Source organism: Equus asinus, chromosome 2, assembly GCF_041296235.1.
Source record: "Equus asinus isolate D_3611 breed Donkey chromosome 2, EquAss-T2T_v2, whole genome shotgun sequence".
NCBI lineage: Eukaryota > Metazoa > Chordata > Mammalia > Perissodactyla > Equidae > Equus > Equus asinus.
The window spans coordinates 110658657-110685281 of NC_091791.1; the positions used below are offsets into that span (position 1 = coordinate 110658657).

At 47.6% G+C, this 26625-nt stretch overlaps 1 protein-coding gene across 11 annotated transcripts in view; it reads right to left on the bottom strand.

The window, feature by feature from the left end:
* Nucleotides 1-1015: 1015 nt before the first annotated feature.
* The window catches only part of LOC106836606 (protein FAM169B), a 90999-nt gene continuing 65389 nt past the window's right edge, over nt 1016-26625 (bottom strand). For 2 of the 11 annotated variants that reach the window (XM_070496139.1, XM_070496157.1), the window contains exons 5-8: nt 18644-18826; nt 15013-15144; nt 11314-11407; nt 1020-10089 (exon numbers count right to left, since the gene is read on the bottom strand). In XM_070496139.1, the coding sequence (XP_070352240.1) occupies nt 10065-10089; nt 11314-11407; nt 15013-15144; nt 18644-18826 (434 nt within the window). In that variant the 3' untranslated portion in view covers nt 1020-10064. Of the gene's footprint in view, nt 10090-11313; nt 11408-15012; nt 15145-18643; nt 18827-26625 lie in introns of those variants that run through there. The other 9 variants (XR_011497639.1, XM_070496145.1, XR_011497640.1 and 6 more) reach the window with 7 other exon arrangements.

A 26625-nucleotide genomic window follows, 5' to 3' on the forward strand; every position in this document is an offset into this window, starting at 1 on the left:
AGGCTGGCCAGGCTCAGCTGCTCTACTCGCTGTTCCGCCTTCTTTGGTCCCTCTCTCTCCTCTTCCCACCAAAGGTCCACGAGGAACTGGGCATCTCTGGATACTGGGCATTTACCTTAAGCCTCCCAATGAATCCTGCGAGGGGGACATTCTTTCCATTTTATAAATGAGCAAAACTGGCCCCAAAATATTTTAGATGCTGCTGCTGAGAAGCCCAAGTAGCATATCAGAAAAACTAAATGAAAATGGGGCCAAAGTGATGACACAGAAGAGAAGGGAGTCCAAATCACAGTTGGATGGTGACCCGTCTCAGGGTTAGTGCCCAGGCCCCAGGGTTTCCTGAACCTCGCCCCCATGGGAGGAGGCCAAAGTGCTAGAGAGCAAGAGGGAGGGAGGGGGCAGGGGGCTGGACAGAGGAGTGCCAAGGGGCCCTGGATGTGCATTCTCCCCAGTGAGCCTGGCTCCTAGGTCACTCAAGGCACACACCCCCCCCCCCCCGCCAGGGAGCCAGGTTTGGGCCCCTCACAGTGGTGCACAGAAGGAAGGAAATGTGTTGAATAAAAACAATAAAATGCCATCAAATGCCAAAAATGAGTTGGTTGAAAGAGTCCTGCTCTGGGAGGTGTCTCTAAAGAGAAAGAACTGGATCAGGACCTTGAAGAGCTACCTGCAGCCTGTGTTCCCTGAGGCATCACTCACCACAGCCGAGACATCTTGGGAAAGAACCAAAGAGCCCACCAACGGAGGAACGGATAAAGAATGTGGTCTATACACACGATGGAATATTATTCAGCATTGAAAAAGAAGGAACTCTTTCCATTTGTGACAACATGGATGAAACTGGAGAAAATTATTGCTGAGTGAAATAGGCCAGGCACAGAAAGCTAAATAGTATTTGATTCTACTTATATGAGGCACTTAGTCAAACTCTTAGAAGCAAAGAACTGAATGGTGGTTACCAGGGGTTGGGGCAGGGGAAAATGGGAGGTGTTGTCCACGTTTCAGTTATGTAAGGTAAATGAGTTCTGGAGATCCGCTGTGCAGCATAGTGCCTACAGTGAGCAATACTGCATTCTGCACTTAAAAATTTATGAAGAGGGTAGATTTCAAGCCAAGTGCTCTTACACCAATAAAAAGGGACACAGGAAACTTTTGGAGGTGATGGTTATGTCTATTACCTTGACATTGTGGTGATGGGTTCATGGGTGTGTACATATGTCCAAACTCATCGAATTGTACACATCAAATATGGGTGGTTTATTGTATATCGATTATACCTCAATAAAGCTGTTTTTAAAAAAGAGAGAGGACCAAATGGAACGTTCTACCCATTTCTCTGCATTCCACTGTGGATGTGGGCTGCACACATGGGTGGAAAGAAACCAGTAAAGAGCAATTCCCCTTGCCGGCCGCACACCTGCCGCCGATGGGTGTAGCGTTCACATCCTTCTTACTCCTTCCCTTTCCCCACAGCATCGCCAAAGCCCTCGCTCTGTGAAGGGTTGGGGGGGGGGGGGGACACGCAAGTGTCAAGGCCCCCTACTTCTTTTTTTCTAAAGATTGGCACCTGAGCTCACAAGTGTTGCCAATCTTTTTTTTCTTTCTGCTTTTTCTCCCCAAATCCCCCCAGTATATAGGTGTATATTTTAGTTGTGGGTCCTTCTAGTAGTAGTACGTGGGACGCCGCCTCACCGTGGCCTGATGAGCCATTCCATGTCCACACCCAGGATCCGAACCAGAGAAACCCTGCGCCGCTGTAGCAGAGCACACAAACTTAACCACTGGGTCACAGAGCCTGCCCCAAGGCCCCCTACTTTTAACCAGCAGCCAAGGGAGGCAAGGTGCATTTTAGTGGGTTGGTAGCTCCGTGTCTTTATTTTTTATTGGCAAGCCTACGGAGTTAACGGAGAAATCAGGGAAATTTGGGATCTGTCTGCATTCCTGGACGCACAGTGAAAGCTGAACATTTTTTCCTTAAAAAAAAAAAGAGAGAGGGACCTACCCAGTGGCACAGCGGTTAAGTTCTCATTTCCACTTCAGTGGCCCGGGGTTTGCCGGTTCGGATCCCGGGTGCAGACCTACGCACTGCTCGTCAAGTCATGCTGTGGCAGGCGCCCCACATATAAAGCAGAGGAAGATGGGCACAGATCTTAGCTCAGGGCCAGTCCTCCTCAGCAAAAAAAGGGAAGATTGGCAGCAGATGTTAGCTTAGGGCTAATCTTCCTTAAAGAAAAAAAAAGATTTTGAGCCTTTCTCAAGAATAAGTCTCAACTGTATTATTGGTCTTCTCACATCACTGAAATTCAGGGGCTGGGGTGGCGAACCAGTTCCTTATTGAAACATTAACAGAGGAAGGCATGAGCGGTCTATACAGCTGTTTCACTTGCAAAGCACAGAGTTTCCAGCTGCAATGAAAGATGCCCACTGACCCGGCCTCCTCGGTTTCTGCAGGAAGGCAGGCAAGTGTTCACGGCCCGACACCTACTTAGGGCCGCGGTCCTGGCCCGAGCCCGCTTTGGTTTGTGCAAGGCTGCCATCGTGTGGCCGCCAAGGGTATTTCCCTTGGAAAACTGCCCAGGAGAGAGGTGTTCATCCAGGCTGTCTCCAAGTCTATTCTAAGATGGCCGTTTTCTGCCACCAGCCAGAATGGGGGTCAAGATACAGATTAAGAGAAGAATCAAGTTCCAACGTGGCCATCCAGATCTGAGTCTTCAGGGCATCTCCTGGGCCCTCGCATGGCCCTCAACTACAGGCACGCAGTGATTTCTCCTCTAAACAAGGAAGAACCTTCTTACCAGTCAGGCCAGTGGGAAGGTCCGAGACGTGAAGCATCCCCAAGCACCGGCGCATTCTCCACTGGGTCATCTTGCAGGTCCTGCCCCAGCCTCAGAGTTGGACACAGCCCTGGGAGTTCCTGGAACCCTCTTTGAGTAGGAACCGAGCCGGCACAGAACAAGTGCCCAACAGATGGCAGCTTTAAGTCTTTCATCGCTGTCTCCTCGAGGCCTGAGCTCTCAGCAGACTCTGAAGCCATAAACGACCAAGGTCGACATTGACCGAAGCTGCAGACATCTAGGCCTTCAGCGCTAAAGGCACCTGTCAGACTGAGGAAGGTTTCTCAGCCTTGGCATAACATTGCAGGCCGGATAATTCTCGGGGCCGTGGGGGCTGTCCTGACAGCGCAGAGGTTCAGCAGCATTCCTGGCCTCTACCCACCAGATCCAAGAACGCCCCTCCCTCAATTGTGACAACCAAAAATATCTCCAGACGTGGCCAAACATCCCCGGGGGTGCAGGTCAGCCCACTTAAGAACCACTGTCTAGGGACAGACTAGTTTCCTATTGTCATTTTTAACAAATTGCCACACCTTTAGTGGCCGAGAACTGCATGGATTCATTATCACACAGTTCTGGAGGTCAGAGGTCCAAAAGGTCACACTGGGCTAAAATCAAGGTGTTGGCAGGGCTGTGTCCTTCTCCAGGCCCCAGGGGGACATCTATTTCCTTGCTTTTTCCAGGTTCTAGAAGCTGCCTGCATTCCTTGGCTCACTGCCCTTTCCTCCAAATTGAAAACCTGCAGTGCTTGGTGGGGTCTCTCTCACACTGCATCCCTCTGACAGTTCTCTTTCGGAGTCAAATCTCCCTCTGTCTGCCTCATTTAAGGACCCATGTGATGACACTGGACCCACCGGGATAATCCAGGGTAATCTCCCCATTTCAAGATCCCTAGCCACATCTGCAAAGCCCCTTTCACCACCTAAGGCAATCTGGTCACAGGTGCTGGGGAGTCCAACGTGGACATCTTTGCAGTAGGGGGGAGCATTATTCAGCCTGCCAAAAGGCAGCCCAAACGTAATTGGCTCCAGCCAGCCTGAGAGTGCGAGTAACACAGCCAGTGAATGGCAGGGACACACCCTCCCTGAAATGGACAGCAGTGTCTGGGTCCTAAAACCCTGTGTGACCCAAACAAATATCTGCAAACTAATTTGCACCATCAAGCTGCCAGTTCACAGACCCTGACTCAGCCACTTCATTTCACCACGAGGACCCTTGGCTGCCCCGAAGGGAAGTGGCCACCCCAGGACCCACTGGAGTGAGGGGCCAGGGTGGAACCAGGCCCACGTTCTTCCCAATCCTGAGACACTGAGCAGATGCCAGTAGGGTCACATGGCAGGAGTCCAGGTGTGGAAGGTGACCAGCACAGTCCTCATTGCCCACATGGTCGGGTACCTGGGAGCAGAGGCCCTGACAAGACAATCACACATATGAGCTGGTGCCTGTCGGGGCAGGACAGACTCAGGCCAACAGCAGGTGTCCCCTCCCCACCAAGGACCCTGCCCTGCGCAAGCCCCAGAGCTAAGAATTGACCCCAGGAAGAAAGAGGCACAAAGGAAAATCCTATTTAGAGTGAGGTTAGATTGCAAGGTATCTGGAATCGACTAGATTACATTTTCTGCCATAAGCCAGAACAAGTGCTTAAAATATAGGTGAAGATCAGATCAGTTATTTAATTGTGTGCCTGAATGTGAACTGTGAAAAGTCACAACTAAGTACAATACCCGATGTGTGTAGCACATCTACGGATGGAAGAGTGCTGTCTGGGGCATCCTTCCCTGAGCCGCACAGGGAACTGCCCGGCGCACACATCATTCCCATGGACAGGCAAGGCCTACGCGGTCTGGGCAGGGCAGTGACCAGCCCAGGATTACCCATCACAAAGTGCTGGGCCAAATCTTTGGACTCAAAACACTATGCGTCCAAACTGGCTCCAAAGGAGAGATGGTGGAATGGAGCCCTCTCCCAGGGCTGCCTCCTGATCTGTCATCAAGGGCTGATGGGTTCTGCATGTCACATGCACCCAGGACCCTCTGAAGGCCGGGGCTGGGGAAGCCGGCACGGGAACTCCACCCCCAGGGGTCAGCTCAGACATAATCCAGGTCCTGCAGGGGTGGGGATGTGGCTCTGAGAGTCAGCCTGGCCCCCTCACAGAGCAAGGCACCAACATCGAAGCTGCCAGAGCTCCAAAAATGACCTGTCCAGCCAGCTCTGGTCCACAGCAAAAGTGAGTGGGATAAAAATCAGCATGTACACTGTTGAAATCTGTTTTCTTCTTCTCATATTATGTCTGAAGCATTCAGGAAGGGAGCAGCATAGGATTTTTTTAAGAAAATGGCCTGAAATCTCTGACAAGGGGAGAGAGATCAAGGCAGAAGTCTGAGTTTGGCTTTCTGACATTCAAAGCCCGTGGTCCAGCTCCAGCCCCTGGGGCCACAGCCGTCAGCAGCCCTGGGAATGATGCCCACCAGGGAGCAGGAGAGAGCCTGACGTCTCCCCACAGGGTCACGTTTACATGTATTCCTCACAGTATTTCTTTATGTAGCATATGTGGATTTAATTTATATGGATTTTCATAACATTACTTTGCAAATATAATACATTTGGTAATATATATATTAGATCATGAGGACTTCACCTGCTCCTGTCGGTCACATGAGAATCCAGCAAACATCTCCCAAAATCAAAGCACCACAGCCGCAAGCAAAGAGCCGAGAAGAAATGATAGTCAACCGTGCGCATTGCCTCCCAACTCACACGGCACCAGGAAGATCCTACCTTCATCCACCCTGAGGACACGCCCTCCAGATCCCACAGAATCTGAACAGAATCCAAGCACCCAAGGACCAAAAGAGCCAGACGCTCAGTGTCCATCCACAGGCTGCCCCCCAGGGAGTGGGTGCCACGAGTCGTGAGCCATCAAGGCCGTGAAAGTGCATGAGCTCTGTAGCCATCTGCACATGTCAGGGTCCCTATTGGAGCAGGTAGCTTCTAGTATCTAAAGGTGACTTTCGTTTGGTGGGAAGGAGGGCTCAATAAGATAAGCCAATGTCATTAAACAGAGTCCACGTGCATTAAAACAAGTCCACGGAAGCATTTCAGTTGCCGTGGCCATTTGTGGGATTTTTCTGACAGGATTAATCTACTCTTTCTGATTACGTCTCATTTGTTGCTGAAAATGACAGAAAGTCAAGCTCCCTGGATGTTCTGTCGGGGACCGGGTTGCAGGCCTCCCGTGACTATGTCACTGTGGCTCCAGCTGTTTTTGCCTTGCTTGGCCATGGTGATACTTTGCGCCCTATGTGAAAGAGCCGAGGGGGCGGCAGGAGAGGAAGGGGGCCAAGGAATTTCAAGGCTTCTCAACATGGAAACTTGGACACCTAACTTCAAAACGTCCAGATGTTGACCATCTTTGCCTAGACAGAGAACAAAATCGAAATCAGAGATTTTACATTGCTTCTCGCAGGAAATGGGGATCTTAGAAATTGTCTCAGAATTTGCTGGCCCTATAATTTTTGCAAGTAGCCAACCAGTTGGATTCATTCCTTCCTCAGCCCGAACGGCTTGTTCTCAGACTTCCTGGAACAAAATGCCCGATGCTGAAAACCCTTTCTTTCCCTGAAAGAAAATCTGTTCGAGGGCCCCGTGCATAGCAGTGAATGTCCACCACCGCCGCCAGACTCTGAATCCACAAGGCGAGCTTGTGCGGGACCATGGATCTCCAACGTCCTCCGCTGGCCTCAGCCCATTCACGAGTGCAGGGGGAGCAGTCCGCAGGCAACACGCCTCTCCTGGGGCCTGGGCCTGGGGTCCACACACAGCTTTCTTCCAAGTAATGACTGCTCTGTGGATTTGTCTATATTCGCCATAGAGTGAAATAACTTTCTCCCCAATAACTCCCTTTAGATGGGAATGAAAGGATATGCACTTATAAAACACAATCATTACTACTGTAACACCAAACGCACAAGCCACCAAAGCAAAATAGATGAACTGGACTTCATCAAAATTCATAATGTTGCACTTCAAATGGCACCATCAAGAAAGTGAAAAGACAACCCATATAATGAGAGAAAATATTTGCAAATGATACGTGATAAGACTTGTATCCAGAATCTATAAAGAACGACTACAATTCAATAATAAAAAGATACCCCAATTAAAAAATGGATAAAGAATCTGAATAGATACTTCTCCAAAGACATAAAAAGGGCCAAAAAGCACATGAAAAGATGCTCCACGTCATTAGTCTTCAGGGAAACACACATCAGAATCACAATGAGACACCAGTCCACGCTCACTAGGATGGTGGCTATAATCAAAGAGATAGATAGCAGTAAGTGTTGGCTGGGATGGAGAGAAATTGGAACAGTCATACATTGCTGGTGGGAATGTAAAATGATGTAGGCACTTGGGGAAATAATTTGGCAGTTCCTCAAAATGTTAAATATAGAGTTACCACATGACCCAGAAATTCTGCTCCTGGGTAAATACCTAAAGAACTGAAGCTATAGGTCCGCCCAAAAACTTGTTCATGAATGTTCATAGCAGCCTTATTGATAACAGCCAAAAACTGAAATCAATTCAGAAGTCCACCAGTTGGTAAATGGAGAGACAAAATGTGGTCTCTCCACACCATGGAATGTTATTCAACTATAAAAAGGAATGAAGCACTGACACCTGCTACAACATGATGCAGCTTGAAGACATTAAGTGAAAAAAACTGGATGCAAAGGGCCACATATCGTACGATTCCACCAGTATGACATGTCCAGAACAGGCAAATCGAGAGAGAGAAAGTAGATTCGTGATTGCTTAGGGCCGGGAGGTAGGGAGAAAGGGAGAAGCTGCTAATGGGCATGGGGTTTCTTTTTGAGGTACTGACTGTGGTGGTGGTTGCACAATTCTGCAAATATACTAAAAATCACACGATTATATACTTTAAGTGAATTTCATGGGTTATGAATTATATTTCGATAAAGCTGTTAATAAATAAGCAAGAACAGAGAAGAACTGAATAGTAAATTAAACAAAGGTGATTTAATAAAATCAACACAACATATGCACGCACAGACACAGACACACACACAAGCCTTACCAACACTCCCCGTACACGCCCTGTGGAAAGGAACACTACACACAGCCCCAGGCCAGACAGACTGTGCCGCTGCCCGGGGTGTTTCCACGAGCTCAGAGGATTCCCTTCCAGCTCTGTGTGGCTCGTGCACACGGCCTTCAGTGAACTACATCAGCACATCAGTTTTTCTTCCTTGAGAGGACTGTTTTATTGAACAGTAACTTCATCAAGCCCCTGAGACATTTCCATCAGTTCATATTCACATAAACACTAGAAAGCACCAATCATTCATCTCAAATGGTACAATGTTCACAGCGCATGTCCACGTCACACGTGAAAGGTTATGTCGGGCACCACACACACACAGAGCATGCTCCCAGCTGCAGACTTGACTGCCCTCTTATGGTCTGTGCCTCCTTCACAGAGAGCCCACATGCACGGGTGCCCTTTAGGATGTCTCCAGATTCTACTTCTATTCAATTAGACTCTTCCCTCTTTAACTGATAGGTGTGAGAAAACAACTCCAGTGGAACATTCCAGAAGAGACCCTTCCAGAGAGAATAGTTAATCCTTGAGTCCTGTAACCGTGCCTCACTATCTCCCCACTGCACCGCACAGAGCTTGTCCCTGAGCAATCACACTGAATAGTTGCTGTACTTAAGGATGGATGGACGGAATGGATGCATGGATGGACGAACAGACAGACAGATGGATGGACAGATGCAGACAAATGGATGAATGGACAGATGGGTGGGTGAGTGGGTGGGTAGACAGGTATATAGATAGATGGGTGAACAGATGGGTGGGTGGATGGAAGGCAAGATGAGGGAGAGATGGAGGGAGAAAGGGAGAGAAGAATGGGGAGATGGATGGATGGATGGGTGGATGGGTGGATGGATAGATGGATGGACAGATGGATGGATGAGTGAACAGACAGCAACATGGATGAGTAAATAAGTAACAGGGGTCCCACCACATGCGTCCTTTGCCCAGTGAGGGAAACAGCTGGTGATATCCTGCCGGCACTCAGGACTGCCAGTGGTCTCCTCCCCACTCCCAGATTCCGGGATAGGTTTACTGTATCCCTAAAAAGCTGAAACTCTGTTCTTCCACCCATCTCTCCAGAGTCTAGCAGCAGAGGACGAGAAAGAAGGTATCACCCCTCACTCCTGAGGTGACCTGTCACCAGTCATTCCCTACACACTTACTGAAGGCCAGCTCCACTCTGGCACTGGGGACGCAGGAGGCAACTAAGCAGACCCAGGGCTGACCCTGGTGGAGGCTCATGGAGTCACAGCTGAGTGCCCAGTGCTCTGAGGCCACATGGGAAGAGGAGGAGGAGGTGGTCAGGAAGGGACATCTGAGCTGAGAGCAGATGCGTGAGTAGGAATCAGCCTGACTGACAAGGGTGTGTGTGTGTGAGAGAGAGAGAGAGAGAGATGGCTGAAATCCTGATGCCCCTGCCGTCGGGATGCTGCCAACGTGGCTGAAGCTTTTCTGGAAAAGGAAGGTGTCTCCCCAGAAACCCCTCTGGTGACAGTGTTCCCATGATCACAAGAGGGCTGGCATGGGCAGACTCGCAAACTCTCTCCACAGCGCAGACCGGAGGGGGTGGCCGTTCTCCGAGTTCCGTGTGCTGAAGAAAGAGGTGCATTCGTGGGGTGCCAGTGCAGTCTTTATAAAGCCATCCCGAGTCACAGAAACCACAAGGGGTGTAACGAAGGATCTCCCGAAATCCGAGCTTGGGAAATGATCCTATGCACCCATGCAGCACTGGGCGCTTACAAACAAAGCACCTTCTCGGACTTTCTCTCACCAGAGACCACACAGCAGGCCTGAGGTAGGTGGGGTCTGTGTGGTCACTTTCTCCTCAAAGGATGGCACAGCAACGACAGAGGCCAGACAAGTGGGAGTTATGGGCAGCTCTTAATCCCACATCCCCTGGGGCCCAGGACAGGCCGGGGGACAGGACAGCCTGGGGCCTGGGAATGAGGAATCAGCCACCTATGCTTCTGTCTGCCATGATGCCCCAGCCAGGCCGGCGTCCACTGCTGTCCTCTTGGCCTCCATCCCCTCTGGCTCAGCCCCACAGGCTCTCCCACGCCGCCCTGCAGCATCTGTCACTCCACAGTCTTAACCATTCTCTGTCTCTTTCAGTTCTTCTCCGCTGATCCTGTCCTGAAATAGAAAAGAATCAACAGAGCATCCGAGTTACCACCGTGACGGCCCAGCTGGCCCTGTGCCGTGTGCTCAGATTCAGACGTTCCAGCCAGGTTCAAACAGTCCCGCCAGCCAAAGGCCACCACGTTTTGTAGGGACTCAGCTCTGAGCGCCCATCTACTGATGGAACGGAGGGAAGGCCCAGCCCGGGGAGATAGGCAAGGCGGCCAGGAGGCACAGCTTTAAAAGGTGACGTCCTTACACTTGAACATGTAGACTCCCCCAGACACATGCCCACGGGCGTGACACCACGCTGGACACCTCGCGCCTCCTCTACCGGCCCTCCCAGTTTAAAGGGGACTCAGGGACCAGTGAAGAGGTGAAGCACACGCTCTCTGCCCAGCGGCCTGGAAGGTCATAAGTCGGCCCACCTTTCCCTGGACTAGAACTAAGTCAGACACCAGGCAGCTTTTCTGGAACAATCCAGCAGTTACTGGGATATTTCATGCCTTTGATGTTGTCTTCTATAGGAGAACCGTCTATTTTCCAAAATCAGCAGTATTCCCCCCGAAGTGCAACTGTAAGTTTTGGAGTTTAAAATCATTATCGACTCTTCAGGGACTCAAGAGCAATGGCCCTTGCATGCCAGAGAGCGGGTGTGAGCACGACTGCCTTGCATGGGCAAGGAAAATACTTCAGGAATCGTGTCGCTTCAAAGTCTTATAAAACACTGAACGACAACAGGCCGCTGAGAGAGATCCAGAACGTTGCCCTGGTTCTATTCTACCACCACACTGGGTTATACAACTCAACGCCATATTCCATTTTCTAGCATCTGGACTTGAGGGGCGGGGGAGGCAAGAAAGACAAATTCGTCTGCACATTTGTTCTGCTTGAAAGATGCTGGTCCGTGGCAGAATTTGCAATTCAGATTTTTCAATATTTCCTTAACAATGCAGGGCCACGGCTGATTCTCATGTGTTCTCTGTTTAGTTTTGGCTTCGGGAAAGCTTGTCTAGCTTAGAGAAGAGGACCATGAACAGTCTAATCACAAACGCCTCTCCTCATACTCTGGCGCCGAGGTTCCGAGCATAAATCGACAGCCCCTGCCACCGAGAAGCCCATGGCCAAGGTGCGGAGGAAGCTGCCTTGCAGGTTGGGACCACAGTTTCACCCAACAAGCACAACATGATCACTAAGAACGCAGGACATGTTCCTAGAATGACACACCCATCACCATACCTCGCTGCCTTCACCATTGTGGACTGTCTGGATCCATTGTCTTGAGAAGTCCGCCTGTGACCGCTCACATCCTCCTTGGAATTTCCTGGATGAGCTGCCCTCCCCAAGCAAGAGAGCAGATAAGCAAATGATGGTGGCTCCCGAGGGAGAGGACAATCAAAAGATTAACAATATACTGAGGACACTTCCAAAAGCACTGATGGGCACAACCCAATTTCATCCTCTTGACCTCCCCTTTACACCTGCCCAGACCCTCTGGAGGGGAGGCACACCTGCCAAGCGTCAGGAGACACAAAGGGGTGGTTCTACTCAAGCATTTCAGGGCTGGAATTCTGAGTTTGTCTTCCACTCATTGGGGCATTCAATGGAGTCAGGTTTCCAGTCTCAGCCTCTTTGCTCACTGGAATTTCCACTCACAGGAGAGCCCATAATCACCACGCTAACTCAGCCTCCCGCCCCCTCCTACTGAATCAGGACCAACTCGGAAGCGAATGACTTTCTCATCCTACTGCGTACCTCCCTACACCCCAAAATCCATACATGGACGTATACGGGGGGGGGGGGGGGGAGTTCAGATGCCTTAGGAAAAAGATATGCAGTTTTCCATTCAAATGGAAAATACAAATGAAACACATTTTTCAAATAACGAGTAAATGTATTATTTAGTTGTTACCTATAGAAGTAAATTTTAAAGTTTATTTCCAGGCTTTATACATTAGCAAAATTGGTTTACAAAATCCAATGGTAAGCATTTAAAAATACCAGTACTCTTTAGTTCTCTCTGATACGGAAAGATTTTATATAATATAGTAGTAGTTGTCCATGCACTTTTCTTCAGAAAAATGTAAGCTCATAAATGAGTTCACAGACTCGTCAGCCTCCTTTACCTCTGTGTCCCTGTCACCTGGGATGGTGCCCAGTGTCAGGAGATGCTCTGCCAACAGTAACCAATTGAATGAGGGAGTGAATACATGAGTGAATGAATGAATGAGAATGAAGCAGATAATCCATTATCAGTTTTCTACATCTCCTGATCAGTGAAACTGTTTTTATGTGTTATGGACTAAAGCATGCTAGTAGCCATCAAATGTTCACTTATATTTTATTCTCGACCAATCACGGTCCAATAACTTTTAAAAATGAAGACACTAATTTGGACTCACAAGTAGAAGAATCTGAGAAGCAACCACACAGGAAGGTGAAAAGCAACCTCTGAGTTACCATCCAGGGCTGCAGCAGACAATAATGGCCACTAGAGGGAGCCACACAACCTTTCAAAGAGCAGCATTAGCCAGAAAAAACCCATCCAGGAGATGATGCTTCTGCCCTCAGCGCTTCCTAGCATAGCTCGCCCCCGTAAAATTGCTCCTGCTACTGTACTAGGCAGTGTCCCACTCGCCAGAACAAGCTGAAATACGGGGAGAGCTGCCGTTTGCAAGCATCGGACTTTTAGAAAAAGGACCCCACCTCCCCAGCTCAAATATTTCACATCTATTTATGTACACGCCCTCCAGCTTTAAAAATATCATGTACATAGAAGAAAAGTATTTTCCCTGTGGATGACAACTGAAGCCATTAAAAATTCACCTGGAAAGAAAGCAAAACTATAACCTAATAATGAAAAAATTTTTAAAGCTGTGTGCAATTATTTTCTGCCTCCGGCACCGTTTTTCTAAAAGAACACTGGACTGTTGACGTATTCAATTTCACCTCCTCCAGGAAAGAAACTGAAGGCATCGGCAGGCTAACTGGGAAGTCACATCAGAGAGAGTCAGGATCTGACCGCTCAAGTTTCAAAGGCTTCATCTGTAAGTGAGTGTAGGAAGAAAATGATTTCCCACAAACTCTTTCTCTCTAAAGGTCTGAAGAACCCTGTAAATGTTTCCAGGGCCATTATAAGCCACAGATGTTATCAACAGGCAAGATCGTGCAAACTTTCAAAGACCTAGTCCACAAATGACACTGCTCCAAAAATAGATTTTAAAACATCTGAAAGGAGCACAAGTTAATTTCCCTTTGGAATGCTGTAAAATGTCCATGCCTTTCTTAGAACGTAAAAAGCGATCAGCTCCACTGGGCTTCTTGCTTACTGTTCTATTTCTATGGCACACGAGATTGCAGGAAACCTCGAAAATAACAGTCAGAAACTGAAAAACAGAACAATTCAAGAAAGCAACTCTAAAAATAACTGACTAATTAGTAACTAAAATTAAGTGCCTTCTGAGATTTCCAGGGAAGAGAGGATTCCAGAATCTGCGTTGTTTGGTGACCTGTGGGTAAATCCAGCTGGCAAACACTTGCTGATGTCCATGAAGAGACAGACAGATGGAAACACAGAAACTGCAGAGCGTCTGGGCTAATGCGTGATTGCCCCCACTCACCAACCTGGAGAAAACCCCAACTGTCAGCACTAACTGACACATTTGTTACGAGATGAGGCTTGGCAGCTGAAAACCTTCCTGAGTGGATTAAAATCCTGCCTGCTGGCCCTGGGGAGACAGAAGGTGTGGGTGAAACTGGGAACTAACCATGATTTATACAGGAAGTGAGAAGACCTGAACTTAGAATTAAAAAAAAGAGAGAGAGAGTTTTAGTAATCTAATTATATCCTAATTATAACAATGACCCTTCTTCCTTCAAGGGACTTGAGCATGTTTCTGGAACATTCTCTCCAAAAGTCTCCTCATTTGCTGCTTTAAAGAGAGACTTGGCGCATCTCAGAGTGAGTTAAAGTGACAGGTCTGGCATCTGACTCTCAGCTCGGTTTCCTCTGACCAGACCACACCAGCTCTCAGCTCTTGAAATGACCCCCAGTGGAATTCTCCTCAGAGGAAGCCATCTCCCCAATTATTCGAAAATGTCCTCTCCCTGCTGGCCTGTGCCACTTCCACATTATTTCCACATTCTGATATGTGAGCCAGTGTTGTTTTTTTTCTTTCCTCCATTCCCAGCCAACGAGCTCAACATCCAAGACACACAAGGGTGGGTCGGCGCGGGGGCTGGAGAATCATCTGCGGAGCTCGTGGAGAAACCTGCACGCCAGCCAGCTCAGTGCACGGGGATCCGGGCTGGCTTCCCTTCATTTCTAATTCTCGATGCCACAGGGCAAGTCACTGAGCCGCCTCATTAGGCTCACAGTCACAGCCCTGCCCCAGCCTCCTTCCCAGGTGCCTGGTCACCCCATTAATATCTGAAAAGATCCACTAAGCCTTCAAGTTGAAAGGCACCATAAGAGCCAAACCTCTCACTATCACCATCACTAAACTCCAAGGCACTCTTCACTGTCACCAATAAGGTAAATCAGCTCCCCACGTGGAGGAAAGCCCTGCTCCTTCATGCCCATGGCCCCTAATGAGCCATCTGCAGCCTCGGGAAGGGTGTCTCATACCGACAGGAGCTCCGATGCCAGGAGGGAAGAAAAGCCAGTGAAGGGAAGTTGTGAGGACCGGGGAGGTTCTGCTTCAGCTAACTGGGGGAGATCTTTCTTTTGGGGCAGGAGGGTCTAGCAGGTGTGGTTCATTCAGGAAGGGAAGGTGGAAGGAGGACAGAAGGCCACCACCCAGGTCTCCCTCCCTCCTTTGTTCCCGCGATGATGACAGGCGTAACATCTGCCTGACTCAGCCTATAAATTCATCTGTGCGACAGATACTGACATGAGGAAGAGAAGACCCAAGGGCACTTTCTTCGAGTCCCACTCACAGTCTGGAAGGCTTGACCGTTGAAGCTGAACCTTCAGCCAGATGTTGCCTCGCTGGCCCCAGGCTCCCGGGGGCTCTACCTCCCACAGGCGCCCTCGCTCCTCCGGCCGCGCCAACAGGAACTTCCTGCAGACTGAGAGGAAGGGGCCACTGCGTCAGGAAGGCCACCTCACCAGGTGCACAGGCCAGCCCCTTCTGCGTCCTCAGACATAGCGGCTTCCAGTTCTTCCCCCAGCCCACCCCATTCCCCCACCGCACCCCCGGCTCTCGGCTCTGACCTGCTACACGCAAACCACTGTTCATCAGCCTCACCTGCCCACCTTGTGCTCCCACCTTCATCCATCCCATCTTAGTCAGCTCAGGCGGCCATAACAAAACACTACAGACTCGGGGCTCAAACAACAGACCTTTATTTTCTCACACTTCTGGAGGCTGCAAGTCCAAGACAGAGGTGTAGCAGGTGTAGCCTCTCCTGAGGCTTCTCTCCTTGGCTGGCAGATGGCCACCTCCCTGCCGTGTCTTCCCACGGTCCTCCCTCTGTACCCGTCAGTGGTCTAGTCTCTTCTAAGAACCTCTTCTTACCAGTCCCATTGGATCAGGCCACCCTTATGACCTCATTTAACCATAATCACCTCTTTAAAGGACCATCTCCACCTTCAGTCACATCGGAGGTCAGGGCTTTGACACAGGAATCTGGGGAACACGACCCAGTTCAGCTACAACATTGCCCCGCCCGGTCCTCTCCTCGGGCACTGTCCTCCTCCGCCCTCCTCTCCCATGGAACCTTCTAGCTCACCCTCCACAGATCCCTTAATGCCAGGCTCCCCTCAGGGCTTGTAGACCTTTATGCCCACATTCACAGGGCGAGCATTTCCACATGGCAGTGCCTGAATCCAGCCACACGGGAAGCCGCTCCTCCTCCTGCAGGTGCCCGAGGGGACTCCATCGGGCCCTCTCCTAACATTTTCGGGCCCAGGGCAAAAGCACAGATGGAAACCTACGCGTGTGATGCTAAGCGTTGGAAAGGTGTAAGCCGCCAGCGGAGCGCTAGAGAGAATGTTCTGCTCTCCTGTCTTGACAAATATAACTTCCTAACAACAGGGAAAGCCAGATTCAAATTTAGAATTCTTGGACTCCTTGGAGTTTTGCACCAGAACGTGGCAAGACCAAGAGAGCTGGCCCCCAGCTGCAGCCCACCGGCTTCTCCTGCCAGCCCAGCTCGCCCTGCACTGCAAGGGGCCTGTGTGTACAAATATGGAGGCCACACCCACACCCCATCCATGTCCCACCCGCAGCTGTCCCTGAAGTCTAAGGATATGCAGCCTGGTGACGTGGCCGGCCCTTAAGGCCACATATCCAGGGATGCAGTCCCCTCAGCAGCCACTAGCAGGAATCCTGCGGTCCTGGTACCTGGAGCCAATTTAGGAATGGCCTGGACCTGAGTGGGAACATCCTCTTGGGCCCACAAATGCCTTGTGCTATGGAAATAGGTGCAGCTTCAAAAGGCTCCAGGGGCCGGCCCCATGGTGTGGTGGTTAAGTTCAATGCACTCTATTCTGGCAGCCCAGGTTCACAGGTTCGGATTCTGGGCACAGACCTACACCATTCATCAGTCACACTGTGGCAGCAACCCACGTAGCAAATAGAGGAAGACTGGCAGAGATGTTAGCTCAGGGCTAATCTTCCTCAGGGAAAAAAAAAAAAGAGGCTCAAAACTGTGGGGCCCTGAGCAGGAATCCCTCTTGTCCAGTCGAAGGGCAGGTCTGTACTCAATAAGAGCTGGTCAGTGAAGCAAGGAGTCGGCACACCCGGACCCAGTCTGGAGCCTCCATCTGCTTCTTTCTCCACACTCCACCTGCTCACTCAGGTAACCAGGCACAATCAGGGGTGATGTAAAAGCTGGAGGCCCAAGCCCCCCAGGCTGGGCAGCTGAAACCCCTGACATCAACAGCGTGATTCAAAATCAGCACCTTCGGGTCTTCTTTCTCTGCCAGGCGGAGACAGAGGAGGCAGAGCTGGGACTGGTCCTGCAAGGGCCTCCACAGTGCCAGCCTGGGGGTGGCCCCCGCCCTTTAGAGCCCGCTATTCCCCTGAGGAAACCCAGGTGGCTGCCCTGGGGACCAACACACTCAAACAAAGGACGCGGGTGTGGATGGAGAACCAGCTGCCTGGATTCCAGAACTTTTCAACACCTCAAAGTGAGCTACACATTGCAGGAAGCCTCCAGCACTCTTTGCAGAAATTCCAGGATCTTCAGATTTTACAAAGAAACAACTAAACACATTTGAAGAAAATATGTTTCACCTGCTTTTCTTATAACTTAGAGCAACAGAAGCCTCCTCGCCTTTCCTGCCTCTTCTCTCCTATCTGTTGTTCCCCTCATCCCATAAGGACACTGGAAACTCAATACTAAGGGTCCAAAAGCACCTGTATGACCCGAAGCGAGGCAGGGCCCAACAGGGGAGGCGGGGCGCTTCATGGATGGGAAGGGGAGCCTGGGGGAGAAGCTCATCAGAATCTCCCATCCTTGTTGACTCGGCCTGTGATGTTTAACACCAGGGTTTTTGGAACTTCTGGCAAATCATATAAAGATTTCTCTTCCAGAATGTGGAAGACAACTGCGAGAGATCATTTTATATGTAAACTCGACTGGGTCTGGGCTGCCCAGACATTTGGTCAAACATTATTCTGGGTGGTCTGTGAGGGTGTTTTTGGATGAGATTAACATTTAAATCAGTAGACTAAGTATGGTGATTGATTGCCCTCCCTAAGGTGGGTGGGCCTCATCCAATCAGTTGACGGCCTGAATAGAGAACAAAAAGGCTGACCCTCCCACAAGTAAGAGGGAATTCCTCCTGCCTGACTGACTGAGCTGGAACATTGGTCTTTTCCTGCCTTCCAACTTGGACTGAAACATTAGCTTTTCTTGGGTCTTGGGCACGTTGGCATTTGGACTGGAACCACACCATTGACTCTCCTGGGTGTCCAGCTTGCCAAGTGTAGATCTTGCGACATCTCAGTCTCCACATGAAGTGAGCCAATGCCTTATGATACTCTTCCCTCTACATGTGTAGACATCCTTTCGTTCTGTTTCTCTGGAGAACCCAGTACAGGGAGTCAGTAGGACGAGAACAGCAGAAGGGGGAGCCGTCTCCCGCAGCGACAGCTACAGAGGTGCTCGTGGCTCTGCATTCAGAGTTGGCCTCTGCACACCAGCCACTGCCCTCCCCTTCAGCTCCGGGGCTCCCCTGCAGCTTCTAGTTGACAGGGCAAAGTCACGAACTATAAGCTTCAAGTGGAAGAACAAAGGCCCCCCGAGCACCCTCAGCAGAGCAGCAGGTCCCTGGATTCTGCTGCTCTCTGACGCTGTGTTGATTTGTTTTTTATTATTTCTAAATCCAATTATTTCTCAGGCTGCGAAAGGTCCACCCCTGGTGATCGAGCATCAAGTCTCGTTTGTGGGGAAGCAACGAGAGATTTCTCAGGAGGAAGGGAAAACCCACACGCACGTCCCAGTGCTGCCGACCCCAAGGATCCTCCCTCCCCGGGGGAATTTCAGCATCACCCAGAGCACACACGTGTCATCCATCACCGCCACCCAAACACTCCTCCCCGACACGAGGGGGGTTTACCTTGGTACATGGCAGGAGAGACGGGGCAGCTGAGCCCCAGGGCCTCTTCATCCCGGAACGCCTCGCAGAAGTCCCGCAGCATGGCCATGCCCAGGCCCTGGCGACGGCATCTCCTCCTCACAAACACGGTGTCGAAGACAGGCAGCAGGTAGCACGCACCTGTGCCACTGCCACACAGGCTGCCTGTGGGGACAGCAAGAGACAGGCGCTGTCCCCGGGGCTTGCACTAACCGGCCGGTGCACTGGTGCCACCTGGAAGCAGGGCTAGCTTCACAAACAACCAAAGACAAAGCAGCGGATCAGTCCAAACTGCCAGTTCTCCAGCTGACTGATCAGCCCACATGTCATTAACCGCTACGAGCGTGGCCACCAGCCTACTGCACTGAAAGGAAACGCAAACCTGGCTGACCGAGCGGAGCAAGGCCGTTGGTGCACCCAGACCCTTCACGTCCCTCCCCTCACTGTGCATGGTTCTCAGAGACCCTTGAGGGCAATGAGGAGCCTCTGGGCCACATCAAAGCACTGCCTGAATGCAGGGGATGTGGGCTGGGAGACCCAGCGACACATCTCCAGGGCATGGACTTGTCTGAGTAACTCTAACAAAGGCTCCTCGTGTCCAATGATGGCAAAGCACATTCACCCAAGAGACGCAGCACCAGGTCCCGCTTCCCATAAACATCGAGGACCCTGCTGCAGCAGAGTGAGAGAGGCAACAGATGGTACCCGTCCCACTTTTCCACCCTCAACTTAACGTTACTGCAACAAGCGCCAACACGAGCACAGCTGCTGTTTCTGCAATGGAGACTCGGCCTTGCAGCCAGTCACCTGTTGTCACCCTAACCAGAAAATCAAAGCCATGTGGAGCCTACTACATCACCCCCCTCACTTCCAAATTGCACAGGTGCCTGTGCCTGAGATGCACTGGGGTCCAGGGAAACAAATATGTAGCGTATTCAGCTCCTGCCGGAAGAGGGGGTATTTGTCCCTGCCAACATTCAGAGGGTGGGTAATTTCCCGAACAAACAAAAAAGTGATTCAGATTCTAATCAGGCAGACTGAACTGCACAGATACACGCTACTGCAGTGTGAACTGTGTGCAAAAATGGTCACCATTTTTCCCCTTCCTATAGGCATACCCTTTTGCAGGTGATTTTGAAGCTCTGCCCATCAAGAGATGGGTCTAGTTCCCCTCCCGTTCAATCTGACTGGCCCGGTGACTCACTTTGAGCAACAGACTGAAAGCACACCAACTCTGAGGCTAGGCCTCCTGGGGTCCAGTGGCCTCTGTTCCCTCTAAGATCCGTGCCACTGGCCACAAGATCAAACCCGAGCTAGCCTGCCACCATGAGAGAAGCATGGTCCAGGCAACATCTAGGCAGCCCCAAGAAGCAGAGCCATCTACCTGATGGGCAGATGACTACAGACACAGAAGCCAGCCCAGCTAGACGAGAAAATCCCAGCTGAGCCCCACCCAAACTGCCAACCAAAGGAATGCTGAGCTAAAGAAAGAGCTGGTTTTGTGCCAGAAAAAATTAAGCTATGGCCAACAAGCAACAACAACTCACTTGAGATGGTAACTGCAAAGTATGTGGATTTCACCCACATGTGCCGGAAATGACAGCACCACCTTGGTAGGAATCATATAACTTCCAACTTTTATAGACATTGAGAACAACGTTCTCCAAATGGCGAAGTCTTCCAAAGCTAAGAATGTTTAAAATTAAATAAAGATGCAATTCCATTCACAATAGCATTAAAAAGAAGTAAATACCTGAGAATATATTTAACAAAATAAACACAAGCCTTGTACTGAAAACTATAAAACATTGTTCAGGGGAATTAAAGAAGATCCAAATAAACGAAGAGAAATTCCATGTGCATGGACTGGAAGACTCAGTACTGTTAAGGTGGCAGTTCCTCCCCAAATGATCTGTAAGTTCAAGCCCAGCCCTATCAAAATCCCGGCAGACTTTTTTGTGAAAATTCATGTAAGTGGAAACTTACATGAAATGCAAAGTCTGTACAATAAGCAAACAGTCTTGGAAAAGCAGAGCAAAGTTGGAGGTTTTATACCACCCAGCTTCAAAGCTTCTTATAAAATCAAGGTAATCAAGACAATGTGACACTGAGGCAAGGACAGGCATAAAAGTCAACAGAACAGAACTGAGAGTCCAGAAATGCATTCTTATGCTTCGAACTTCAATACAAGTGCGAAGGCAATTCAAAGGGGAAAGGACAGTCTTTTCCATAAACAGTGGTGGGATGTTTGGACATTCATAAGCAGAAAACAAAAAAAAAAGCCAGAATAGAACAGAGAGCCCAGAAATAGACCCACACAAATAGAGTCAACTGAGCTTTGAGAAAGGAGCAAAGCAAAGTGAGTGGAGAAAGGATGGTCTTTTCAACAAGTGATGCTGGACAAGTGGACATCCACATACAAAAAGATGAATCTAGACAGACCTTACACTCTTCCCAAAAATTAACTCACAATGGATCGCAGACATAAATATAAAATGCAAGCCTATAAAACTCCTAGAAGATAACGTAGGAGAAAGTCTAGATGACCTTGGGTTTGCTGATAAGTTTTTACACACAAAGGCATGATGCAAAGAAAAAAACTTATGAGCTGAATTTCATTAAAATTAAAATTTTCTGCTCTGTGAAAGACACTGTCAAAAGAATGAGAAGACAAGCCACAAACTGAGAAAAAATACTTGCAAAAGACACGTCTGACAAAGGACTATTACCAAAACATACAAAGAACTCCTAAAACTCAACAATAAGAAAACAAACAACTGGATTAAAAAATAGGCAAAAGATATGGACACCTACCAAAGAAGACAGCAAATAAGCATATCAAAAGACACTCAACATCATATGTCAGTAAGAAATTGCAAATTAAAATAACAATAAGATACCAGTATTAGAATGGCAAAGATCCAAAATGCGGACAATATCTAATGCCGATGAGGATGTGAAACCACAGGAACGCAATCACTGCTGGTGGGAATGCAAAATAGTACAGCCACTCTGGAAGACCGTTTCTTTCTTACAAAACGAAACATACTCTAACCGTATGATCCAGCAATCACGCTCCTTGATGCTTACCTAAAGGAGTTGAAAACTTATGCCCACACAAAAACCTGCACACAAATGTTTACAGCAGCTGTATTCATAATTGCCAAAACATGGAAGCAACCAAGACGTCCTTCAATAGATGAATGAATAAATATGGTATATCCAGATAATGGAATATTATTCAGTGCTAAAATGAAATGAGCTATCAGCCACAAAACGACATGGAGAAAGCTTAAGGGTATCTTACTAAGTAAAAGAAGCCAATCTGAAAAGCCTACATACATACGATTTCAACTATATGACATTCCGGAAAAGGCAAAACTACGGAGGCAGTAAAAAGATAGTGGTTGCCAAAAGGTAGTGGTGAGGGAGGGATGAACAGGGGGAGCATGGGGGATTTTTAGGGGGTGAAGCTATTCTATATGATGCCATAATGGTCGATACATGTCATTATACATTGGTCAAAACCCACAGAATGTAAATAAAAAGAACGAACCCTAATGTAAACTATGGGCTTTAGTTAATAATAATGTATTTTTATGGACTGAATTCTATCTTCCCAAAATTCGTACGTTGAAGCCCAAAGCCCCAGTACCTGAGAACATGACTGTATTTGGAGATAGAGCATTTAAACAGGTGATGAAGTTAAAATGGGGCTGTTTAGGGTGGCCTCAATCCAATCTGACTGGTGTCCTTGTAAGAAGAAGAAGAAGAAATCTGGACACACAGAGAGACACCAGGGTGCACACACACAAAGAAAGACTATGTGAGGACACAGGGAGAAGACAGCCACCTGCAAGCCAAGGAGAGAGGCCTCAGAAGAAAGCAAACCTGCCAACACCTTGATCCTGGACTTCCAGGCTCCAGAACTGAGAGAACTAACTTCTGCTGTTTAAGCCACCCAGGCTGTGGTATTTCGTTCTGGCGGCCCTAGCCTACCAAGATCTGTATCAATACTGCTTTATGAATTGTAACAAACGTACCACACTAAAGTGATATGTTAATAAGACATGAAATTGTGTGTCTGTGTAGGGGGAGGGGGATTTGGGGACTCTGTACTTTCTGCTCAATATTTCTGTAAACCTAATACTCCTCTAAAAAATAAAGTCTATTAATCTTTTTAATGTATTAGGTATTTTCTTAAATGAAGTTGGACTCTTACCTAACATCATATACAAAAATTAATTCAAGATGGATCCAGACACAAATGTGAGAGTTACAACTATAAAGATTTGAGGAGAAAACACAGAAGAAAATCTTCACAATCTTGGGTTAGGCAAAGAGTCCTTAGGTTCAAGAACAAAAGCACAATCAATTGACAAATCTGACTTGATCAAAATTGAAAATGAAGAGACAAGCCAAAGACTGTAAAAAATGTTTTCAAATCACATTTTTGATAAAAGACACACCCAGAATATATAAAGAACTCTTACAATTCAATAAAATGAAATCAAACAACCAATTAAAAAAGGACAGATAATCCGAACAGACATTTCTCCAAAGAAGACACACAAATGGTTAATAATCAGTGAAAAGATAGCCGAGTTAAAAGCACAATGAAATGCTACTTTTGACCTACCAGAATGGCTACAATCAAAAAAAAGACCAGCAAAAGTAAGTGTTGACAGAATGTGGAGAAATTGAAACCCTCATATATTGCTGATGAGAATGCATAATGGGACAGCCACTTTGTCAAATAATTTGGCAGTTTCTTAAAAAGTTAAACATATGCTTACCAAATGAGCCAGCAACTCTGCTCCTGGGAACCCACTCAAGAGAAATGAAAACCTATGTCCGTACAAAGACATGGATGTGAATGCTTATAGCAGCATTATTCATGATAGCCAAAAACTGGAAAGCATGCTGGCAAATGCATAAACAAAATGTGGTACATTCATACCATGGAACACTACTCAGCAAGGAAAAGAAATGAAATGCTAAAATCGCTACCATTTGGATGAACCTCAAAAACACCCAGCTCAGTAAAAGAAGCCATATGCAAATACCATGTATTGTATCATTCCGTTTACATGAAAAGTCCAGAAGGGCAAAGTGATAGAGACCGAGAGCAGACTAGTGGTTGCCTAGAGCTGGGAGGGAACAGGGACTGACAGCAAACAGGCAACTGTTTAGAGTGATGGAAAGATCCCAAAACTGGATTGTGGTTATGGTTACTCAACTCTCTAAATTTACTAAAAATCATTGAATGGGACACTTACAACTGGCAACATTTATGGGACATAAAATTATACTTCAATAAAACCGATTTTAAAAAGATAAAATGAATTGTATTAAAAAGATAAAATCAAGCATGAAAAGGGAAAAACAGTAACTTTACAGCGGAGGGACGTGGCAGACATCCCCTTGAGTGATGACGGTGAACATTCCCAACAGTAATGTTGATACCATGAACTCCACGTATGATGTGACCCTGTGAGAAGGGCATGTCACTTCCCTCAAACCCGTAAGCCCAGTTTAATCATGAAAAACATCAGACAAACCCACAATAAGGGATATTCCACAAATCTCCTGACCACCACTCTTCAAAAACGTCCAGATCATGAAAGACAAAGAAAACCAAGAAATGGTCACAGATTGGAAGAGGAGACTAAAGAGCCCTGAACCCTGGATCAGATCCTACCAGAGAACCAGAGAAGAAGGACATTGCTGGAAAATTAACCAATGTTAATTTCTCACTTTTGATCACTGTATCGTGGTATCTAAGACGTCAACACAAGGGGAAAGTGAGTAAAACGTATATAATAGGAACTCTCTGCACTATTTTTGCAACTCTTCTGTAAATCTAAAATTATTTCAAAATAAAACCTGAGGGGCAGGGAGAAGAAACAAAAGCACTTCACCAGCCTTTTCTAAATGCTAATCACACCTTCAGGGTGGTCGATTAAAACCTGTCTTGTAACATCAATTCCCAAAGCCAAAGAACTGACTTTTTAATAAGAATATTAATTAATTGTAATAAGAATATAACAACCTAATTAGGAAAAGGGGCTGAGGCAATAAGCTGGTTGCACTCAAATGGACTCTCCACTCATAACCACAACACAAAGTCCAAGGAAATCATGCCCCGTAACATGGACTAGTTAGTAGGAACCCTAGCAATGATCTCGTCCCACCTGTAAAATTCTACCTATTTTACAGACAGCGCAGCTGACAGGGTCAAGAAAGGTTAAAAACACAAAGAACATGGGGCTTGGCTCCCTTTTGTTGGTAACAACTGCCCAAGGCTGCCTCTCATGAGCTCATGGGGAGCCTGTCGACCCAAGAGCCCACTTAGACCAACGCACAGTACCAAGGTAGCTGGTGGCAGAACTGAGTCAAGAATCAAGACCTCTGGGTGCCCCTTCTTCTTCTTTCTGGCATCTTCACAAAATTACTTTCACTGACTCCACAGACTGTCTCTATACCTAAGGACACTTGGAAGCTTAAGGCATATTCCAGATATGCACTATCCAAAATCAGAATAAAGTTGCTGTCCCTCAGATAGATTTAAATATCCAGGAAGACCTTGTTACCTGAGGATAATTAATCCTGGAAAAAGAGATCATGGGAATAGATCCATGGAAACCACAATTCAGAGTAAACAGTGGGGGTGAAAAAAAAAGTACATCAAAGCTCGAAGCGGTGAGAATGTTCCACCCATGAGGCCATGGCACAGTGAACTGGACAAATTGGCAGTAGCATGAGACCATTTTAACCATAAATGCTGACAGCAGAAAACAAGAAAGGTTAAACATTAACAAGCCAAGCATCAGAATTTAAAAGACTAAAAAAAGAACAGAATAAGCCCAAAGAAAACACAGAGAAGGAGAACAGAAGAATAGAAATTAATGAAATAGGAAACAAAGGTACAACATAAAGAATTTTTTCAAAATTCAAGAGTTGCTAAAGTAAGAAAGAAAGAAGACACAATACATAAAGCATATTAGGAATTAAAATAGAGATGTCACTATAGATGTAGCAAAAATTGAAAAGGTAAGAGAATACTATAAATAACTTAATGGCAATACATTTGAAAACAGATGAAAAGGACACATTCCTAGGATAATACAACCCACCAAAACTGACTCATGAAAAAACAGAAAGATTAAACTCCCCTATGAGCATTAAAACATGAAATCAGTAGTTTAAAACCCTCCCATCCTGAACACACCAGGCCCACGTGGCTTTAGAGGCAAGTTCTACCAACATTCCAAGGAAAGCCTTCAAGAGAACAGAAAAAGAGAGAATATGGGCACACCTTGAAGGTAATGCGGGTTCAGTTCCAGACCACTGCACTTAAGCAAGCCACACAAATTTTTTGGTTTCCCAATGCATATAAAATTTAGGCTTACACTATACTGTAGTCTACTAACTGTGCAATAGCATTATATCTAAAAAAAAACAACGTACATACCTTAATTAAAAAATACTTTATTGCTAAAACACCTAAGCCTTCGGTGAGTCATAATCTTTTTGCTGATGGAGGGTCTTGCCTCAATTTTGATGGCTGCTGACTCATCGGGGTGGTGGTTGCTGAAGGTTGGGTGGCTGTGTCAATTTCTTAAAATAAGACAACAATGAAGTTTGCCGCATCCATTGACTCTTCCTTTCATGAACAATTTCTCTGTAGCTTGTGAGGCTGTTTGCTAGCATTTTACCCACAGTAGAACTTCTTTCAAAACTGCAGTCAGTCTTCTCAACCCCTGCCGCTGCTTCATCAACAAAGTTCACATGATATTCTAAACCCTTTGTTGTCATTTCAACAATCTTCATAGCATCTCTACCAGCCAGGAATAGATTCCATCTCAAGAAACTACTTTCTTTGCCCATCCATAAGAAGCAATTCCTCACATTAAAGTTTCATGATAAGATGGCAGCATTTCAGTCACATCTTCAGGCTCCAC